Below are 22,010 nucleotides of genomic sequence, written 5' to 3'. Positions count from 1 at the left end.
TTTCTTCAGCTAGGCCAAGCTTGAGGTCAGCATATCATTCAGGTTGGTCGACCAAGGAAGACAAAAGACTGTGATGTCATCTATGAAATGAGAAAATGTATTTCTTGCACTCATGAAAAGTAAACAGTCAGGCCCGAGGGGAGGGGCCGTTGACTCACACAGTTCCCATCAGCTCCTAAATTATATCTTTAGCATGCTCTTTATCTTAATATTGGGTTAGATCTTTTCTCCCTGCCCATTTAATTTTTTAGCCTCCCATGAAGCTGAGAATGCACAGAACATGCTTCAGTTCTTGGGTCACTTGGTTGTATGTGCAGCAACAACCCTAAGAGGTTTTTTCTGAGCTTTTAGACTCAAAATTTGTGGCTTTCAAATTTAATTTCATGTGTTGTTGCAGGTGTTCTAAATAGATTTTAACTTTTTTTATTCAGATCATCTTTTCCTCGTATCATTTTGATTTCATAGTGAAATAGAGTTTAAAAAATGACTAGGGAAGGGCTGAGGAGAGGCTCAGAGGATAAAGTGCATGCTAGGCAAGGTCAGGTCCTGAGCTCAGCTCCTTAGCATTTGTGTAAAAAAAAGCTGGACAAAGTGACACATGTCTATGACCCCAGGTTTGGAGAAGGAGGAGATGAGGGTCCTTGGCACTTCCTGGCCAACCATTTAGCCATGAATGGAGTACCAGGATCAGTGAGAAACTGTTAAAAAAATAATAATACAGAGAAAGATAGGACACCCAAAATTCAACCTCTGGCTTTCACATGTGCACACTTGGACACCCCACTCACATGCATATGCATAGATACCACACCCACACACAAATTATAATATTAGTGCTTACAAATAGGGTAGAATTTATCTGGGTAGTAATGGCACACCTCTTTAATCTCAGTACTTGAGAGGCAGAGGCAGTTGGATCTTTTTAAGTTAGAGGCCAACCTGGTCTACAAAGTGTATTTCAGAACAGCCAGGGCTACACAGAGAAACCCTATCCTGAAAAACCAAACCAAACCAGAGAGGGTAGAATGTAACTAATGATTAAAAACTAAGAAAGTACATTGAAATGGCACTGTATCTGTCTCCGGAAAGCCTTTCCTATACTGTTTGCGAACATTCTGTTTCCTCCCACTGCTACGCATGCACATCTCTAGCCCACCTGAGAATCACTGTTTATGGAGAGATGCTGGAGGGTGAATAAATAGGCTCTGCATTTCAGTAATGTGAAGGAAAAGGAGAGTATGCACCAAAGGGGTAGGGACCAAGAAGCCTTCCTATCCAAGTACAGGTAAGGCTTTCCATCTGTCTCCAAAATCCAAAGTCTTAACAATAGACGTGATTCTGATGAAGTCACAGGAGTCACGCCAAGAGAACTAGGGGAAAGAAAAAGGCACTAGAAACCTAAGCTTGCTTCTAGTTCCCTCCACAGTATTACAAGAGACTGAGTAGCTTTGGGAACTCAGGCATTTATCTGTAGCAAGGAAAGCTTTGCAGATAGATAGAGGCACTCCTAGCAAGGTGAGATGCTGCAGGTCTGTAATTCCAGCATTCAGGAGCCAGAGGCAGGAGGCTCCTGAGCTTGACGTGAGCCTTGGTTACATGGCAAGTACAAGGTCATCCTGAGCTGTTTTGATGAGATTCTGTCTCAAAAAAGTAAGATCTGGGGATGTACTTGGCTGGATTAGATGCTGCTATCAAGGAGGGAAATGAAGGCATTTCTGAAGAGGGGTTGCCTGGTTTCTCTAAACCTAGGTTGCTCTTATTGTTCATAGCTAACCTGAATTTTAAGTAACCGCAGAGATCATCCAGTCCGTGTCTGTTGTTTAGACAGGAAGGCTCAGGGTACATAGCCCGTTCCTTATTACAGAGTGGAGTAATATCCTGCCTCTTGGTTGGTTAGGCTTCTCTTGGACCATGTAAGTTGTGTGGTAGATGGAGAATTTTTATTTTACATAGAGAAAGGGAGTTTCTGGTAAATACTAGCTTGTTCCTGGGGAACCAGGTAGTTGAACAGAGTAAATTAAAAGGGTAATTTGTCCTTCATCTATGTATTCAGTGCGCTATGATACTAGTAGTTATAAGCCTGTAGAAGTCTCTTGTTGAGTAAGGTCACGTGTGATGGAAAGGCTGCTCATCCCCTGTGAAGTAAGAGGTGGAGACTGTTAACACCATTTCAAGCAGCTTCTCTGCGGCTGACCATGCTGTGTTGTTCCTGTTGCTTAAGTGTGGGGACCAGATGGACCAAGCTGTTCAGAGCGCTTGGATTGTGTGTGCAAGCTCTCTGTTCATTCAGCAGTGTTATAACTCCTCAGTGTGTCAGGCACTTGTTACATGTACTGGGAATCTAGCATTAAAATACAACCTTAAAAATCTTGGCTTTCTTGGCTTTTGTATCTTACAAAGGGAGCCAAACACAGAATGGTTAGAATGTGAGGTCGTTGAAAAACAGAGCTAGAGAATCCCAGGTGGGATAAGAGGGATCAAGGAAGCCTTGGGAGAAGGTGATGGCTAACAGTGGTGTGAGGAAAAGGACAGAGGGTGTTACTGTGGGAGTTCAGGGAATGAATGAAAAGGGTCCAGGTGTAGGACTTCACTTGATGCACACGGGTCTACATAGGGGAATGGGAGGTGTTGATCAGGGACAGAAGCACACAGAACTAAGCTGAGTGACAGTCATTAGGTGATGAGATTGGAGAGATCTGGGATCCACAAGGCTTGGTGCAGAACTGTAACTTTTTTTTTACATTTAATTTATTTATTTGTGTGTGTGTGTGTGTGCCCCATGTATATGTGTATTCAAGCATTTAAGTGTACATGTGGACTATACAGCTGTGGTCACCTGTGTTTATACAGGTGGAGGACCAAGATTATCTGATATTTTTCTCTAGTCTCTATTTTTTGATACAGTCTCTCACTGAACTTAGAGCTTGCTGATTGATTAGGTGGGCTGAGCAGCAAACCCTTGAGCTGCTTCTTTCTCTGCCCACCCCTCAACCCCAGAACTGAGTTACAGACCTGTGTCACCATGCCCAACTTTTATGTGGATGGTAGGGATACAAACTCAGGCCCTGGTGCCTGCACAGCAATGATCACTTTACCTGTGGGGCCATCTCACCAGCCCATAAATGTAATTCTGTTACCAGTTGTTGGGAGTTTTTGGTTTTTGTTTTGTTTTTTTGAGACAGTTTTTTTTTTTTTTTTTTTTTTCCCTGTGTAATGGCCTTGGCTGTTCTGGGAGTCACTGCAGACCAGGCTGGTTTTGAACTCACAGAGATCTGTTTGTGTCCATATCCTGAATGTTAGGATTAAAGGCATGTACTACCATGTCTGGCTTGTTAGGAGTTTCTTGATTGGAGAGAGAGTAAATAGAGTTTAAATATCTTCTGTTGCCTTTCTCCTCCTGCCCCTTAAGATTACTGGTCACAGCTGTGATGTCAAGATGACTGAGTTGCTGGGAGTGAGGTGAGGAGTGTCCTATGTTGGCAGGGAAGCAGGGCTGAGAATAGTAGGATAGATTTGTAATTGCAATTTACAGCTGGGCTTAGAAGCTGTCAGTAAGGAAGACAGACATTTGTATGTCCTGATGTGCTAGGATAAGAAAATGGTAACATTATTTCACAATTGTGTGACAGAAAAGGGGAAAAACATGGAAAAGGGAAACCATTAGTATTAGGTATAGTGTTGAGGGACTAGAGAATTGTTACAGTTCTCTTTCATCTTTGCTCTTCAAACTGCTTTAAATAGAGCTCTTACCTTACTCTGGTGTTTCTAGTATAGTGTTTGCTGGTCAATTGTGGCATGTGTTGTAATCCCAACCCTATGGAGCTGAGGCAGGAGAGGAGTTTGGAGTTTGAGTACAGTTTGAAGTGAGACTGTACTGGAAAATAAATAAATAAATAAATAGAATTGAAACATATCTGAGCCGGGCGGTGGTGGCGCACGCCTTTAGTCCCAGCACTTGGGGGAGGCAGAGGCAGGCGGATTTCTGAGTTCAAGAGTTCGAGGCCAGCCTGGTCTACAGAGTGAGTTCCAGGACAGCCAGGACTACACAGAGAAACCCTGTCTCGAAAAAAAGAAAAAAAAAAAAAGAAACATATCTGTATTTACTAATATGATTATTTTAGCCACCAGATAAGTAATTAGCTTTTGAGCACTGAAGAGACTCCATGACTTGTCGTGACTTGTAATGTATGGTAAGGTGATTTATTGTCAGAATTGGGACTAAAAGCTAGAGTCATGCTTTAGCTCATTGACCTTAGATTAGACTCTTTCATAATGAGAACAAAAATATGACAGCATCTCTTTATATGGTGGACATACACGGGAAATGTCCTCAGGGTTACATTTTAATTCCTCTGAGTTTCTGTTATAGGACTGGCTGGACAGTGGCTCAGAATAAGCTGTTTAACAAGATCCTCAAAGCCCTGCAGTCTGACCGGCTTGCACGATTGGCCAATGAAGGGGTAAGATGTTGGAAGTCTGCCTATAGTTGACTCTCTTAGTTCAGGCTTCAGTGGCTGTTGTGTCCCGTGTGCTTTCTTCCCCCAACCCCTGGCTTGTTAACCGAGTGTAACCCTTGTTTTATTCTTTTTGTGAACACTGTTCAGGCTTGCAATGAGCCTGTGCTGCGTCGTGTTGCTGTGGACAAGTGTGCAAGGCGGGTGCGGCAGGCGCTGGCAAGTGTCAGCTGGGACACCAAGCTGATCCAGTGGCTGCACACCACCCTCGTGGAGACCTTGAGCCTGCCCATGCTCGCTGCTTACTTGGATGCCTTGCAGACACTAAAAGGGAAGGTAAGGCTGCGCTTGGTTGGACCTGGTAGCACCAGCCAGTGATCGCTTTGGGTTCAGGATGTAGGTTTGGATAAGGCCAGGTGACTAGGTCAGCATGGACGCTAACAATTTGGCTGTTAAAAATGGAAAAGGGTATCATTTTAGGTTTCGTTTATACACTTTTCAGTTCTGCCATTTTTTGGATAAAGTGTGGCATATGAAAACCAGAATACACACTTCACCTCTGTAGCCTGGGCAGTTCTCACTTTGAGTCCTCTTGAGCTGTGATGAAAGAGATGAGGTTAAACCGAGGAGGACCTAGGTAAGGTGTGTGCAAGGCAGCTCTGTAGCTCTCAGAGGACCAGGGGATTACATAACAGGGAACTACCTGAGTTAACTCTTCTCACGAAGAGATGGAATGTGGGCTGGATATGGTGGTACACACCTTTAATCTCAGAACTGTAGAGGCAGAGGCAGGTGGATCTCCATCACTTTGAGCTTGGTCTACACTGCAAGTTCATTCTGTAGGGTTTGAGTTAGTGAATGAGATGGAGTTCTTAACACAAAAGCCAGTTTATCAGAAGCCCACAGTAACCACTGAGGATTATGTAAGTGGCCCTCAAAGGGGCTTGAGGACTGTGTGCTTTGCTCCAGCACAAGATGGTCTTACGTAATGGTTCTTAATTCAGTTTTTCACTTTCCTTTTCTTTTCCATGGTGGTACTGGGGTAGAGCCCAGATTCTTGAATCTGTGCGGTCATATGTTCACAGAGTCACGTCCTTAAAACTTCTGTTTTCATTCTTTTTTTTTTTTTAAAGATTTATTTTATTTATTTTATTATGCGTACACCGTAGCTGTCTTCGGACACACCAGAAGAAGGCATCCAATCCCTTTATGGATGGTTGTGAGCCACCATGTGGTTGCTGGGATTTGAACTCAGGACCTCTGGAAGAGCAGTCCGTGCTCTTAACCACTGAGCCATCTCTCCAGCCCCCTGTTTTCATTCTTAATCTTAATTTTTTTTTTTTAAGTTACAAAATACTGTGTTTATTTTATTAGAAAGCTGAAGAAAACTGGTTGTGTGCCAATGTAAAAGAGAACTCAGGACTAGAGAAAACAGTTAATGTGTGGTAGGATATTTGACCTCAGTTTTTCCTTCAGCTAATTTACCTTGCATCGGGGTGAGCAACGAGAAGTGTACTTGGTGGATAGTGTGCTCTAGGGGCGAGTGCTGGTAGTACCCGGGGCAGTGGTGGCTCTGCCACACTTGCCATGCCCAGGATTTAGAAGTGATATCCTTGCTTGAAGAGACAAGGCTGCACTACTTTTGGTTTAAGTTACTATGTGAATGGGGTAATAGATATTTTGAGTGTGACAGACCTATAGTGTGGACTCTTTTAAGTGTGCACAGCGGGTGCCAGTGCTACCTGGACATACTGCTAGAGTCCAGTGTGGGCTAGCTGAAATGGCATGAATGTGCCTGGTACACTAGCCAGTGAGCACATTGAATATAAGGTACTTTCTGCCCTGGGCTGTGCTCTCCATTGGTGGCTTCTCTACCTCCAGACTTGCTGTTAATGAGCATGGGGTTGTTTTCCTTTAAAATACTTGCTAGGCTTTAGACAGCGCCTGGCTGAGTCCTGTTCTTAGCCCAGCTATTTTCCCCTTAGCAGAGAAGGGACGTCAAACTCAGGGTCTTCATTGTGTTGAGACAGAAGCATATAGGGCTGAGAGGACTAGAAAGCCTGGTCTTGGGTAAAAGTCAGTTACTGGGCTTTCTTCATGTTGACAGTGAGCCTCAAGGCTTTTCAGTTTCATAGGTAAACTACTGCCTGAGAAGGCTTCATAAGTAACCTCAGTGAGTAGAGGTGGAAATAAAGAATGGCCAGTTGGGGGTGGTGAGCCTTTGCAGCTGGCCTTTAACCTTTGTCACTGCATACTCCTTCTTCCTTGCTAGAATCTGGTACTTAAGTCTTCTTGGGTCTGGAATAAACCCCACAACATGTCCTTGCTTTTTGTTCTTTTGAGAGTGGATCTCACTGGGTAACCCTGCCTGACCTGAAACTAGCTTTGTAGACCAGACAGGCTTGAACTTTGTTTAATTCACCTACCTCTGCTTCCCAAGCTCTGGGATTATGGGAATGGGCTACCATACCCAGCCATGCCTTTGGCTTATGGCTCATACCTCATCTCATGATGGAGTCCTGCTTCTCCAAAGCCTGTGTCACCTTATGTGTTACTGCTTCAGATGTGACTTGCTCACTTTCCTTGCTCTGTTGGATGGCTCTATCACCAGTGTGGGCTTCTCTTCCCCCCAATGGTGTTAGCACTACACATCCCTCACCATCACCTCCAACTTGGTTTGTCTTTCTCACCCTTTGAGAGTAAATCCCTCTGCAGGATTAGCTCTGTGCTTTATAAGAACACTGAGTTAACTGAGGCAGACTTGAGGGTATAATTTCCACAATCTCATGCACAGTTCTTTCAGCATCTCTTCTCCTTTTATTGTTTATTTACTTATTTTTTGAGACGGTTTTCCTTTTCTGGCCTTGAATTAGATACCCTCCTGCCTTAGCTTCCTGAGTTCTGGGCCCAGATTTCAAATCTTCTTAAAGTTACTGAAGCATATTTATATGAAGGACAGATGAGGGATTTCAAGTAACATGCCACATTGTCTATTTTACTTTAGTTACTTTGTGTACCAGAGATTGAACCCAGGGCCTTGCACATCCTAGATAAGAGCTACTACCAGCTTCAGATCAGTCTTTCTGACTCTGCATATGTCTCTATCTGCTTCCCTCCCTCCCTCCCTCCCTCCCTCCCTCCCTCCCTCCCTCCCTCCCTCTCTCTCTCTCTCTCTCTCTTAAGGCATAGCTCATCTGCCTTTGGAGTTTTATACCTGCCTCATACTATATTCTCTAGTCTCCAAACATCCCTTTGAAATTCCTCTGAAAATGACCTCTAACACTTAAAAGCTTTCCTTTCTTTCCTTGAGATTGTTTTTGTCTTCTCTGTGGGTATTGTGGGATTTACGAAGATATTTCTTAGCAGTATAAGCATCAGCATGTCTGAAACCTATATTTATATATTGATGAGGTCACTTTTTTGGGGGATAGTTAAAAACAGGATATGATATAAAGCAAAATATAGTAGGATATATTTGGGGGAACAATAATAGAGTTCATTATACATGTTTCAACTTGAAGGCTATTTGTTCAGGTAGGATCTTTTGTATCCCAGGCTGTGTAGTGCTTCACCCATCCACCCCCAGTATAACTGAGGTTGATTTCTGCGTGTCTTCTGAAGTACAGTCCTGAAGTACAATCATCAGGGGAAAAAGGATGGTGGAATGCACTTGTCCCTTGATGCATCTCACCAGATTGCCTTCCAGAGAGGCTCAGCTCTCCTTTGCTTCCACAGGAGTGCACTTTCTGGCTGTGCACTGCTTTGTGGCTGTGCATAAGAGCTAGGAGCTGATTCTTCCTGCAGCCGATGCAGCTGAAGGGAAGGTTTCTCATTTGACACTGGAATCCTCTCTGCTCTTCTTCGTAGATCCCAACATTGATAGACCGGATGCTTGTGTCGTCCAACACCAAAACTGGGGCTGCAGGAGCAGAGGCCTTGTCGCTTCTCCTCAAGAGGCCCTGGGACCCTGCTGTTGGTGTGCTTTCACATAACAAACCAGTAAGTTGGTTGTTCAGTCTTGACTTAGAATCGGCAGCCTTTAAGTGCACATAAAATGTTCAGACTGAGCCTTAGAGGCTTGGCAAGAGGAAGATAAGTGGCTTAACTTTTCTTATTAATAGCTTGGATTCTTTTTAAAGATTTGTTTTTAAAGTGTGTGCGTGTGCGCGCACACGCACATGAGTGCAGATGCCTATGTGCTCATGGAGGTCAGAAGAGGGTTCGAATCCCCTGGATCGGAGTTACAGGCAGTTGTGAGCCACTTGATACGGGTGCTGGGAACTGGAGTCAGCTTCCCTGGAAGAACAGTATGTGCTCTTAACTGCTTGAGCCATCTCTCTAGTCATGTTTGACACAGTTGTTGTGAGCTTATAGATGAATAACTCTCACTCAGTGGTTCCTGGATGGGATTCTGTCTCCTCAGAGCAAGCTCCCTGGTTCTCCTTTGATTCTCATCGCCTCCTCTGGTCCCTCCAGCTCCGTGTTCCCTGCCTCACGCCGCCACCGCTTCTGGCAGTCACAGCTTTCCTGCTTAGGCAAGGTAATTGTAAGGGCAAGAGGAATTCTGGGTAGGAAGTGTGTAATCTTGGAGGATTAAAGAGAAGAGTGTGTGGGAGGGGAGGTCAGGGTTGTTAAACTGAAATGTGGTTCATTCCCCTAACTCTAATTTTGGCATTAAGTGTCACTTGTCTAAGGGATTTAGGATGCTAAGCAGAATCGAAGTTTGATTGGCACTCCTGGCACAGATGCTCATTCTTCCCTTTAGGTCATCCCTGTAGCTACCCATCTGCTGAACAATGGCAGTGGGGTAGGAGTTCTGCAGTGCCTTGAACACATGATTGGGGCAGTGAGAAGCAAAGTACTAGAGGTAAGAATGCCCAGGTTTAGTTCACTGAGATGTACGCACCCAGTGTAGGATTGTTCTTTGCCTTAGAGTCACCTGTCTTACTGTCTTTTTTCTCTTGCCACAAAGATTCACAGTCATTTCCCACACAAACCCATCATCTTGATTGGATGGAATACAGGAGCTTTGGTGGCCTGTCATGTAAGTAGTTTCAGTTGTATTTGGAGGTTACTGAAAACTTGAAGGTGGTTATGGGATCAGTGCTACTGTTATTACTTTGAGATCTTTATTGTTTGTCTTAGTACTACACACTTTGCATGGGAAACTACATTTACACTGTGGAAGACAGTCTTAGTTTTTGAATGCTATTATAGAGATGCTACAATAGAAGAATAGAGTAATAAATAAACTCCTTGAGCTCTTCACCCAGCCTTTTCAGTGATCAGCTCAGAGTCAGGCTTGCTTGTCTTTTTCCTGCCCACTTTCATTGTGCTCCAGATTATTTTGAAGAAACCTCCAAAGTGTAATGGCACATGCTTGTAATATCAGCCCTAGGTGGGCTGAGGCCTGAAAGTTGCCATGAGTTTGGGGCTACCCTGGACTATATATAAGTTCTAGGTTACTCCAAATTTCTTAGGAGAAGAAAACTAAACAATATTAAAAGTTCCAAATATATATTTCATTTATATATGTTTGAGCATATATCTCTGGGGGAAAAAAAGTTCCTTCCCCCTCCCCCCAGACTTAAATACATACTATGCTCTCTCCTTAACATTTCAAATAGATACAAATTAGTTTTGAATTTGATGTTGTATTCATGTTTGGCTCCTTTATATAGTGAGAACAAGCATCTGCAAACCTCCGCATGCCTGGAATAGAGCTCTCAGGAGCCACATGCTTTGAGAAGTCTCGGCTGTGTGGGAGTGTCCCTTAAAAGAGCCTATGAAAGATTTCTTCATTTAAGGGATGGTGTTGACATTTGTGTATTTTGTATGTTTGGAGTGTTTCTCTGTGTGCACATAAAAGTGTGCTACTCTGTCCTAACTATCTCACAGCCTGCTAACATCTGTGTTCTTTTGATTATATTTGTTCTCAATAATAAAGTCAGTAAGTAAGAAGGCTCTAGTCTAGGTTGTCAACAGGACTAAATATGACAACTCCCATCAGGCTCAGGTGTGTGTGGAGGTCCTATCAGGGTTCCAGTTCTCTAGGTGGTAACTGCCTGTGCTCTGTACACTTAATCATGTATGGCTGACAAAACTGAAGGCTAGAACAAGCAAGAAAAGCTGGGGCTGTCTGGTGGCTCTGGGCTACCCAGGCCCACCTGCATTCTGGGGAGGCTGGGGTGTAGTGAATTTACTTGCCCTAACACTGAATGATGCCATTATTTACAGGTGTCTGTGATGGAATATGTCACTGCTGTTGTTTGCCTTGGGTTTCCTCTGCTTACTGTGGATGGACCTCGGGGGGTAAGAGCGAGGTGAAACTGGTTGGTCTTTGGCAGTGGGAGTGGGGTACAGCAAGAATGTGGGACAATGGAGTGCATGCTGTATCCTGGGTGGGTGAGGCCTCCTGCAGGGTCACAGCAGACCCTTCTGGGTGGCTTCAAGGATAGTGCTTCCTGAGGACCAGCTGGTTAAATCTAAACTGCCACCTCTTCCAGGATGTGGATGATCCCCTCTTGGACATGAAGACTCCAGTCCTCTTTGTCATTGGTCAGAATTCTCTACAGTGTCACCCTGAAGCCATGGAGGACTTCCGGGAAAAGATTCGAGCAGAAAATAGCTTGGTTGTTGTTGGGGGAGCTGATGATAATCTCAGGTGGGTCCATTTCCCAAGAGACAAGAGGGAGCATATTAGAATGTTAGAGAGTGTTTGTCCCTGACAGTATAATGACAGACCAGTCTGACTGAAGGAACAATTAAAATGCGTCCTATAATCCCAATATGTATTCAGGAAGCTGAAGCAAAAGCCAGCCTGGTCTTTGAACCTGTTTCAAAAAACTACAACACTAGAAATAACCAAAAATATAACTTTCAAAATGAGGAGACTAGTGTCGACTTAATAGTATTGTCTAGTCTAAATAACTAACCTAGATTTCATCAGTATCTCCAGAGAGACAGAGACAGAGAGAGAGAGAGAGAGAGAGAGAGACAGAGAGAGACAGAGAGAGACAGAGAGAGAGACAGAGAGAGAGACAGAGACAGACAGAGACCTTTTCTCCTCCTCTTTCTTGTTTGTTTTGAGACAGAATTTCATGTAGCCCAGGCTGAACTCAAATTTACTCAAAGCTGGGAATGGCTTTGAGCAGGATCCTTCTGCCCTTACCTCCTGAGTCTCTGTGCCCAGTCTTCAGTGTCTGTTTTCTGGAACCTTGACACTGTTGAAGACGGTTCAGTGGTTACAATATAAATAGTTCTTTTACATATTTTCTTCTGACACATTGAAGATGTTTAGTTTTGTCAGGAATGCCACAGAGGTGATGTAGCTTCTCAGTGGATTCTGTCAGAGGATACATGATTCTATTTGTCCTATTATTACTGATGATAATGTTGATCACACAGTTGAGATAGCTACTGTGGGGTTCTCCACTATGAAATTACTGTTTCCCCTTTGTAATTAGAAGTCATCTTGTGGTGAGAACACACTTTGAGATTTCTTTTTTTTGTTTTGTTTTGTTTTTCGAGACAGGGTTTCTCTGTGTAGCCCGGGCTGTCCTGGAACTCAGAAATCCGCCTGCCTCTGCCTCCCAAGTGCTGGGATTAAAGGCGTGCACCACCACCGCCCGGTGGGGACTCTTTCTTTTTGACATCAAACTTTTCATTACGTACACTTTACATTTTATTTTATTTCTTTTTAAATTTTTTGAGATCCCCATGGTCTATTGTTGTCCTGGCTGTCCTATAACTCTGTAGGTGGACCAGGCTGGCCTCAAACTCTCAGAGATCTGCTTGCCTATGCTTCCTGCATGCTGAGATTAAAGGTGTATGCCACCTCACATGGTTAAAAAAATTTTTTTTTCATTTTTGAGTTACATGTTTATTGTTGGTTTTATGTGCAGGTGCCCCCATGCCCTAACACTTTATGAAGGTCAGAAGACAATGTGCAAGTTAGTTCTCTCCTTAAGACCATGTAGGTCCTGAGCAACTCATGTTGGAAGATCAACATGATCATAGGTAGCATTTGTATTAAATGTCATTTAATTTGTTTTAGAGGGTTTTAGTTTTAATAATGTTGCTCTCCATTGTATAACTTAGGGGCCTGGTTTTCTGTTTTCCAGGAGCCTCAGTCAGAAATCAGGTTTTTGTTGTTTTTAGACAGGGTCTTACTTTATAGGTAAATCATTTTTTACAGCTCTCCTTTTTCTCTTCCCCCTCCTTCTCTCTCTCTTCCTCTCTCCCTCCCTCCTTCCCTTTTTATCTCTGTCTCTCTCTGTGGATGTGTGTGTGCGTGCGTGCACGCGTGCACGTGTGTAGGTAGGATAACCCTCAGGGCCAGGTCTCTTCCACTCTGGGCTGCAGAGTTTGCACTCAGTCATCATATTCTCTCTGCAATGCTTTTATCCTCTCGGTCATCTCACTGGTCTCACTGTTTCTTTTTTTGCGTCTTAGAATAAGCAAAGCAAAGAAGAAATCAGAGGGCTTGACTCAGAGCATGGTGGACAGATGTATTCAGGTAAACAATTTGCTCTCCTTTTTGTTGTTAGGTTTCGTTTTACTAGCAGTGTCCTTGCTGACTCTGGACCATAAAGGGTATCCAGTAGGCTCTGTGGTAGACCTAAGACACAATCAAAGAACAGGGGAAGGGGGAGAAAAAAGAGCAAGGGAGAAGTGATCTGAGATATGGATGGGCATCTCAGCAGATTAGGGCGTGGAGTATGCCCAGGGCTTTCTCACAGGCACCCGATGGTCTAACCCCAAGTATAGCAGCTAAGCTTGGCTTGTGTGGCTTTTGGAGTTAAAAGAACCATCGGTGGAGAATGGTGTTCTGTTTATCTTGATGCTGTCTAGGAGGGTCCTGTTCTCCAGAGGAGGACTAAGGCCTTTGTTCCTTTTCATACTAGGATGAGATTGTGGACTTCCTGACTGGGGTACTCACTCGTGCTGAAGGTCATGTGGGCTCTGAACCTCGGGATCAGGATGCTGAGAAGAAGAAGAAACCCCGGGACTTGGCCCGAAGAGACCTGGCCTTTGAAATTCCTGAGCGAGGCAGTCGTCCTGCTTCTCCAGCTGCCAGGCTCCCCACATCCCCCTCAGGCTCTGAGGTAGTGTGCACAGGGAGGGGCACCTTTGCTGAGGTCTAAGGATGCATAGTGGTCTTCCGTAGATGCAGGGAGACATGCTGACGATGGTTGGATGCAAATCTCTTTGGACTTTCTCTACACAGGATCTTTCTAGTGTGTCCAGCAGTCCCACCTCTAGCCCAAAGACCAAAGTGACCACAGTGACCTCTGCCCAGAAGTCCAGTCAGATTGGGACCTCCCAGCTACTGAAAAGACATGTGCAGAGGACAGAAGCTGTGCTGACCCACAGACAAGCCCAAGGTACAGATGGTCTCCTGGCCCAGCAGCCCCAGTAGGGCTCTGTCTCCTGCAGCTAGTGTCATGTAGAGTTGGGAAGTATTAGCTCTGCAGCTTTTTCAGGGCAATGTGAGAAGCTCTCATATTGCTTCTAGGCAAACTCAGGTTGAAATGAGTCCCAAGACTGTGTGGTAATGGGCATTTTGCCATTAGTCAATAGCCCTGTCTGTCCTGGTGTGCTGGAGATGGTGAGCTTATAAGTGTGTGTAGTAAGCCGGGCAGTGGTGTCGCACGCCTTTAATCCCAACACTTGGGAGGCAGAGGCAGGTGGATTTCTGAGTTCGAGGCCAGCCTGGTCTACAGAGTGAGTTCCAGGACAATCAGGGCTACACAGAGAAACCCTGTTTCGAAAAACCAAAAAAAGAAAAAAAAAAGTGTGCAGTAGTCTGTCCTTTTTCCTAGTTTCAAACTGGAGAAGCTATGTATTTTGCCAGCCATTCCTGGAGTCAGAGGGCTTTCCAGGTAAAGCACAGGGTTGACTGATTTTACTCCTCAGACTAGGTAGGCTCACCTTGCCTTTTTGATTTGGTCTTGAAGAATTAGAGATTCCATACTGGGACATTTACAGATTTGGTCCGTGTTCTGCAGTTAAGCTTCAGATAAGGCTGGGAAGTATTTGTATTGTTGAGATCAGGGTTTGGAGGGATCCAAGGGCTGTGTGAGTAAGGAGCTGTAGAAAAGGGAAATTCAGTGAGTAAAGAAAGAAGCATCCATGGCTCTGTCCCTAATGCCGGTTTGTTCCACTCCCCTCCATCCCAACAAGGTCCTCTGCTCAACACCGTTTTTACTTTTAAAGAGGCCAAAGGCTCCATTACTTAAACTAAGGCTTCTTATAAATGCCACTAACAAGTGTGAGGGGGCGAGTGAAGGCAACAAAAGAGGCCAGACCCTCCTGAGGTCTGTGTGGATGCTCTGTAAATGGTGCTTGGAACTGGTGGGATTCCCTTAGAGTTTGGTTAAGGCAGAGCCAGCAGGTTCCTGTATCTCTGGGTAGTATGATTAGTAGAGAAACATAAGGTGACTTAGAAAGCTGAGTGGTGAGCTGGGTTTAAGATGAGACCCAAGAGTGTCAGTGGGGACAGCAGCATCCACACAACCATGACTTAGGCAGAGCTGATGGGTGGGTGGGGAATAGTAGTTAACAGAGCTCTCACTGCTTGTTGACCCTTCTATTTGGAGTTGACTTGCCCTAGCTTGTTGAGGCTTGGCAACAGCCCGGTGTGGCGATTACACAGCAAAGTCAGGTTCCAGATCTGTGTGGTTCCCTCAGAAAGAATGGTTGACAGTTTTCATCTTTTCCTTGTTCCTGCTCTGTTCCTCCATTCTCCAGCTGGCTGTGATTCTATAATTCTTTCTGATTCATTCCAGCACAGTTTGCTGCTTTTCTGAAACAAAACATGCTGGTGAGGAAAGCTTTTCCTCCCGGCACCTCCTCCTGTCTCTTTGGTGAGTATCACTTTCACTAGCTTGCCTAGGCTTGCCACTCTCCTCCCTGCCTCTCAGTGTTCCTGCTCTCTACTGTTTCTTCTCATCCTCTCTGTCTCCCAGCTCCCTTGCTTATGTTCTCTTCGTTGGTTTCTCGTGGTGGCGTGTCTTGCTTTCTCACTTTTTTCTGCCATGCTTTTTAGCTCTGAGTCTCTCTTGTATGCCTGTGGCCTGCTGCCTTCGTGTGAGCCTGCATTTTCTTGTCTGTTTTCTCCCTGCCTCGGTTGTTTCCATCCTGATTGCTGCAAGTACAAGAGCCACTTAGAGTACTTCTCTATCTTAGGCTGATACATTCATCCCTAAGCGGCCCTTGATTCCTCACTAGCCCATGACAGCAACCCCATGTTCATTGGCCTGCTGTCTTGCTCCTTACCCCAGTCTCTTTGCCCGTGCTAACAAGGACAAAAGAGAGACTTCTGAGGTCACAGAGTAGGAAACTGAGAAAGCCTAAAGGTTAGCGAGCCTAGAAGGCTTGCCTTTATGCACAGTGATCTATTTGAGTTAATGGAAGCCTATATCCCCAGAGCTGGTTGTGACATGGGCCACTTATGACTTATTCAGGCAGCAACTGAAGTGCTATCTTACTAGTTCCTGAGAGCCAGCAAGTCACGGTGACAGTCTGTTTGCCCTACTTCGATTTGACAAGCAAAGCCCTCAGCCTCAAGTACCTAATATATGATGGAGATTGGGGAAGCCCTGTGAAAACGCCTGTATGCAGAGGGTTAGGTGGCCTGTCTATGTATGTTCCTCATAGGCTGTTTACTGTCCTCAACTATGGGACAGCTTGGGAGAAGGTGTATAATAGGGAAATGACCAAATTCTTTGAGTCTGTAAAGTGCTGAGAGAACTGACTGTTTCCTTAGTTCTCTGATGGTGTTGGTTTTGCTAGACAGCATCAGCATGCCTTTTATCTTTTGATTCCCAATAGCTCAAGGCCCCTTATCTCCCTGCTCCAGGACGGCTGAGGTTGGCTGAGATGCTCCAAGCCAGGTCCCCAATGAGTGGGACAGCTTGTACCTATGTCACTTCTCCTGTGCATCTTCCATCATGGCTGGCTTGGCCTTTGGTATTGTAAGTTATGGAAGATCTTACTTCAGCTCTGTTTCTAGTTCCCATTTCATCAGAACCAGTGGAGGACGTAGAGAAAGAAGAGCTTCGGGTCCAGCTGAAGAGGCACCATCCTTCCAGTCCTCTTCCTGGCTCAAAGCCCTCCAAGCGACCGAAGATCAAAGTGTCCCTGATCTCCCAAGGGGACACAGTTGGAGGGCCTTGTACTCTTTCTCAAGGTGGAACGCCTGAAGGTGAGTCTTTTTTGGTGTGTTTAGTAAAGACCGACTAACGTTCCCAGGCTTGGCAGGCAACCCAGTCTCTAACAGTGCAATGGACACCTGGAACAGAGGTAGTCTGAGTCACACATGGTGGAAAGTGGTAGTCACCTATCTTAAGAAGGGAGACATCTAAGAGTAGTTGTGGGGCCATTTAGAACATTACACACTTTGTCCATTTGGGGTTCCAATTAAGGTAATAAGATACTCTAGAAAGCCTTAAAAAGAATGGAAGGAAGGAAGGAAGAACCCCAACTCTCCTGTAATAGCATAGCCCTTCTTTTTCACCTTCCGTCTTAAATTCAGCCTTGGCTTAGGGGCAAGTTAGGACTGACCTTTGGTCTTGGTTGTTCTGCAGCTACTGGAGGGAAGCCCATCACCATGACCCTGGGAGCTTCAGCAGGAGCCAAGGAGCTCACTGGACTTCTCACTACAGCCAAGTGAGTCTGCCTTTGGTCTCCTAGTCCCTCTTTCTCTTCACAAATTTGGTGTTCAAGGAAGTCCAGAGATTCTGGAGTCAGTTGTCGGCCTGAGACTTTTTTCTGATTGGGAGCTTTCTTTCATTTCTGTCAGTTTTGAGTTCATTTTTCCTTATGAGATTGCAGAGTTCCACCGACTTTACTGAAGACTTGAGTTCTTACTTTAGGCTTGGCTTTTAGAAGGATAGAGGTGGGGCTTAGACGCTAGAACAAAGAAACAGAAGATTGTTTCTTGCTGGACTTCACTCAGGATACTCCCCTTGTGGCTGTGGGCTGCTGCTCTTTGGGATGACAGGCTCCTTCCTTTGTTTCCAGGTCCAGTTCTTCTGAAGGTGGAGTTACAGCCAGTATAGCCTCATCTGTGGCTTCCAGCAATGCCACACCCAATGCCATCCACACGCTGCAGAGCCGCTTGGTGGCCACTTCTCCAGGCAGCTCCCTTCCAGGTATCTTGTGGCCCATCACGTTCTCTACCAGGAGTCTTTAGGATCTGCTGGTGGAAGGTGGTGGTCTTGGACCAGGAGTTCTGGGACTGGAGCTAGAAGGAGTAGCTCTGCCCTTCCAGTGATGGCAGAAGCTAACGGAAGCTGGAATTAGCTTGTCTTTACTGTCTGAAGGGGCTGTGTCCTTTACTGTGAGGATGGACAGTGCCTGTGTTGTGCTTCTTCTTTTTCATACCTCAGATTAGCTCAAGCTAGAGGTGGTGCTGAACTGGACATCAGCAAATGAAATGTGTTTTACCTCCTTGCTGTGTACTTTTTCTAAGCCCAGCCTGCCTGGAAGGGTTGATTGCCTGATACCGTAGGTTAGGACATTGATGGATTGCCTTTCCTTTAAGATTATTACTTTGAGGTTGTTGGACTGTGTGTAATGTAGCCAGGTATCTGAATCTACTTAGTCTTTCTTTTTCTGCAGAAGTAATTAAATTTGTGTTTCTGAAAAGTGGGATTCAAGCTGTCCATTTTTCTGTGCAAAGTGCATGACTGCTGGTTTAGAACAGGTTGGGATGTGCAGAACAAATCCAAGGCAGTGTCTGGCATACACCTGTCCTTGTGTGGTAACTACTGTGTATGCTGGGAGGGCTTTCCTGGTATCTTTCTGAGGGCAGGGGAGTGCCTAAGAGCAAGTTTAGGTTGTTGTAGGGTGAAAGTATTGCAGGCTGCTTGTGGGTAATACACGGGACTGATGTCTGCTACTGTCTGCCATGTCCTCTCCTAGGGGCCGCTTCAGCCAGCAGCCTCCTCCAAGGCCTCAGCTTCAGCTTGCAGGATATTAGCAGCAAGACCTCTGGCCTCCCAGGAAGTCCCTCCCCAGGGCCAGCCCCACAGGTATATCATCTACTGGAGAGGCGGTGTGGGATTAGTACTTCTTAGAGGAGGGAGGTTATGTCTGGTATGAGTGGGTTAAGGACAAAAAGCCTTCTAAATACATAGACAGGAAACTACTGTACATTATAATCTATGACTTAATTCTATGGGCTTAGATGCGTTTCTTGGCACCTCTGTCATGTGTCTTCATCTATAAAATAAGGTAATAATATTAGCTTCCTCATATTTGTGATTATTAAAGATAATATAAAGATGAATAACGATAATAAAAAATCCTGGAAGAGTACCTTAATGTGCTGAATGGGCTCTCCAGGCTCCAATGTTGTTGGGTGGTAACTTCTAATCATCTGGTTGTGTGTCCAATAGGCCACCAGTGTGAAATTGCCAACCCCCATGCAGAGTCTGGGTTCCATCACCACAGGCACGAGCACCATTGTCCGTACCATTCCTGTGGCCACCACTCTCTCTTCCTTGGGTGCCACTCCTGGTGGGAAGCCCACTGCCATCCATCAGCTGCTGACCAATGGGGGCCTTGCTAAGTTGGCGAGCAGCCTACCTGGCTTGGCTCAAATTTCCAACCAAGCATCAGGTAAGTCTCATGAAAATGATGGGGACTTCCCGATCTAGTATTTCCAGATCTCATATAGGCAGGGTGTCCTGTTCTCGATTGTTGGATTCAGCTCTGTGGAGCCTGCCCTCAGAAAGTTCTAGAGAGCACAGGTTACTGCCTTTCAAATGTACTGACAGAACATCAACCTACCTACCCAGGAAGGAGGCCAGTTTCTTTGGGAAGAAACTGTTAACCTGAAAGTAGTGGCTAGAAATCAATCCCCTGTCTTCCTATCTCTGTGTCTGTTTGTCTGTATTGTGTGTCTGTGTGTCTGTCTGTCTCTTACTTAGGCTTAAAGGTCCCCACCACCATTACTCTGACGCTTCGTGGCCAGCCAAGCAGAATCACCACGCTAAGCCCTATGGGTTCAGGAGCAGCACCATCCGAGGAGCCCAACTCCCAGATTCTGCCTTCTAGTTCACAGGTGAGTTGGCTGGGCAGACCCAGGAAGTAAGCTCTGGTCCTAGGTAAATGTGGGGCTGGCCAAAGGGTTGACCATAGTTGCTATTGCACTGAACTTGTAGGCAGACTAGATTCAAATTTGGACCCTGAGGTTTCTAGACTTGTCACTTTGAGCAAGGCAGGACCTATGTGAGTTTCCTTCTCTGTAAAACTGACTGTTGTGAGGATTGAGGTAGTGCATCCCCAAGGGCATCCATGGCTGATATAATGTTTTTGAGTATTTCTCTCTTCTTCCCTTTCTCTTCCCTCTCTTGGTTTCATCACTCAGAGCTTGCGAGTAGAGGCTGATTCTCTTGTCTTCATTGCTGTCTTTAGGATATAGCTAGGTTTTTGTTTGTTTGTTTGTTTTTATTTTTTTTGTTTTTGTTTGTTTTGTTTTTGTTTGTTTTGTTTTGTTTTTGTTGTTGTTTGTTTGTTTGTTTTGTAGCCAGGAATTAGCTATTCCTCTTAGCTAATTTCCATTATGACATTTTAAAATAAAGTAAATGCTCCTAATCTACAAATGTTGATCTGAGGAGCCATCCAGAGAGAGATAGGAAGCTAAGCACCAATGTCCTGGCCCAACACTGTACTCTTCTCCAGTAGCTTAGTTCACCCAGACTGTCTGCATATGAGCGAGCAGTGTCCAGACTGAATGTCTGTAGGCGGGTGGGCCCAGTTCCTGTCTTCTCTACCAAAACCAACCTGCCTGGGTGTAGAGGAGCTAGGTGAGCACCCTACTGACTCAGAGCCATTCTATGAAAAAGGGGTTGAAAGCACCTACTATGGTCATTCATTCCTTCCCTCCCACACTCCCACATTGTGTGTGTGTATATGCGTGCATATGCATGCATGCATGCATGCATGCACACTCTCTATTCCATGGTCGTATGTGGAAATTGAAGAACAACCTGTTTGCTCCTTCTACCATAGGGACTGGGGACCAGACAGGTTATCAGACCTAGTGGGAAAAGCCTTTACCACTGAATTGTCTCTGTGGCCTGTGGAGTTTTTGTGGTTTTCAGACAAGGTTTTCTCTGTAGCTGCCTGGAACTTGCTCTGTAGACCAGGCTGGCCTCAAACTCCAAGATCCTCCTTCCTCTGCCTCCCAAGCACTGGGATTAAAGGCCTGCGCCACCACTGCCTAGCTTTTGACCTAGTACTGCTCAGCTATTGGCCTAGTATTTTTATCTTTTTTTTTTCAATTACAAAAATAATTATGCTTACTAAATTATTGGAACATTACAGGAAAAATATAATTTAGAAATGTTTACAGTTCCAGTGCTATTCTTATAGATTCTGTAATGGCTTCACAGGGTGAAGAGAAGTTAGGATAGAAACTCAAGACTAGACCTGGCTACAAGAACTGAAACACAGAGCAGGGAGGAACACTGTCTAATAGCTTGTTCTCCGGGCTTGCTCAGCTTGCTTTCTTCTACACACCAGGACCACCTGCCCAGGAGTGGCAGTGCCTGTGGGGAGCTGGGCCCTCCCACATCAGTCCTTAGTCAGAAAATGCCCTGCAGGTTACTTACATGCAGTATGACGATGGAAGCACTTTCTCAGTTGAGGTTCCTCTTTCCAGATAACTCTAGCTGTGTCAAGTTGGGGAATAAACAAAAACAAAAAACCCCTAGGTCATATGTAGGGATTAGAGGACAACTTTTTGGAGTTGGATCTTAGTCACCTCTATGTGAGTTTTTGTTTTGTTTTGTTTTTTCTCTGTGTAGCCCTGGCTGTCCTGGAACTCACTCTGTAGACCAGGCTGTCCTCGAACTCAGAAATCCGCCTGCCTCTGCCTCCTAAGTGCTGGGATTAAAGGCGTGTGCCACCACTGCCCTCTATGTGAGTTTTGACATACAGTGGTTTTATATTAATCTTTTGTCTGTTACACAGTTTCTTATGCTTTTTCCCAGTCAATAGGTTGCCATTATTTTATATTCTTATTTTTTGTGTGTGAGTTTTGTCTGCATATGTATGTGTGCATTCCTGAGACCCTTGTAGGCCTAAACAGGACTCCACATTCTTTGTAATTGGAGTTAAGAACAGTTGTGAGCTACCATGTTGGTGCCAGGATCCAAATTCTGATCCTTTGCAAGACAGCAAGTGCTCTTAAATACCGAGCCCTCTCATCAGCCTCTACATAGTTTTTGAGAGATGATCAGGTGCAGGCTTATCCTAAATTTAACATGTAGCTAAAGATTGCCTTGAACTCCTGGTCCTCTTTTCTCCTTCTCCTGAGTTCTCCAATTACAGGTACATGTCTGTCACTTACCCCAGTTCCTTGTTGTTCTTGATAATACTTAGGATTTAACCCAGCGTCCCGTGTATACTAGGTAAACTCTGCCTGCCAGAATTCTAGTCCAAGCCATTTTATCGTTCTATTCAATGTTTGACATCTATTTCTGGATCATGTATGGTGTGTGTGTGTGTGTGTGTGTGTGTGTGTGTGTGTGTGTGTGTGTG

General features: G+C 45.0%; 1 protein-coding gene across 7 annotated transcripts in view; it reads left to right on the top strand.

Moving 5' to 3' along the window:
- Window positions 1-22,010, top strand: part of Kansl3 (KAT8 regulatory NSL complex subunit 3) — a 36,949-nt gene that overhangs the window by 8,279 nt on the left and 6,660 nt on the right. For 6 of the 7 annotated variants that reach the window (XM_028775360.1, XM_028775361.1, XM_028775362.1 and 3 more), the window contains 17 exons: window positions 4,370-4,460; window positions 4,605-4,790; window positions 8,322-8,453; window positions 8,878-8,994; window positions 9,220-9,321; window positions 9,427-9,498; window positions 10,692-10,766; window positions 10,961-11,118; window positions 12,909-12,972; window positions 13,361-13,561; window positions 13,684-13,840; window positions 16,471-16,662; window positions 17,045-17,126; window positions 17,481-17,611; window positions 18,384-18,493; window positions 18,860-19,082; window positions 19,394-19,527. In XM_028775360.1, coding sequence (XP_028631193.1) covers window positions 4,370-4,460; window positions 4,605-4,790; window positions 8,322-8,453; window positions 8,878-8,994; window positions 9,220-9,321; window positions 9,427-9,498; window positions 10,692-10,766; window positions 10,961-11,118; window positions 12,909-12,972; window positions 13,361-13,561; window positions 13,684-13,840; window positions 16,471-16,662; window positions 17,045-17,126; window positions 17,481-17,611; window positions 18,384-18,493; window positions 18,860-19,082; window positions 19,394-19,527 — 2,227 coding nt within the window. Of the gene's footprint in view, window positions 1-4,369; window positions 4,461-4,604; window positions 4,791-8,321; window positions 8,454-8,877; window positions 8,995-9,219; window positions 9,322-9,426; window positions 9,499-10,691; window positions 10,767-10,960; window positions 11,119-12,908; window positions 12,973-13,360; window positions 13,562-13,683; window positions 13,841-15,244; window positions 15,323-16,470; window positions 16,663-17,044; window positions 17,127-17,480; window positions 17,612-18,383; window positions 18,494-18,859; window positions 19,083-19,393; window positions 19,528-22,010 lie in introns of all 7 variants that reach the window. The other variant, XM_028775366.1, reaches the window with a different exon arrangement.

This window comes from Grammomys surdaster, unplaced genomic scaffold (assembly GCF_004785775.1).
Source record: "Grammomys surdaster isolate TR1022 unplaced genomic scaffold, NIH_TR_1.0 255, whole genome shotgun sequence".
In the NCBI taxonomy this organism is placed as follows: Eukaryota; Metazoa; Chordata; class Mammalia; order Rodentia; family Muridae; genus Grammomys; species Grammomys surdaster.
This window is presented reverse-complemented; position numbering and strand designations above follow the sequence as displayed.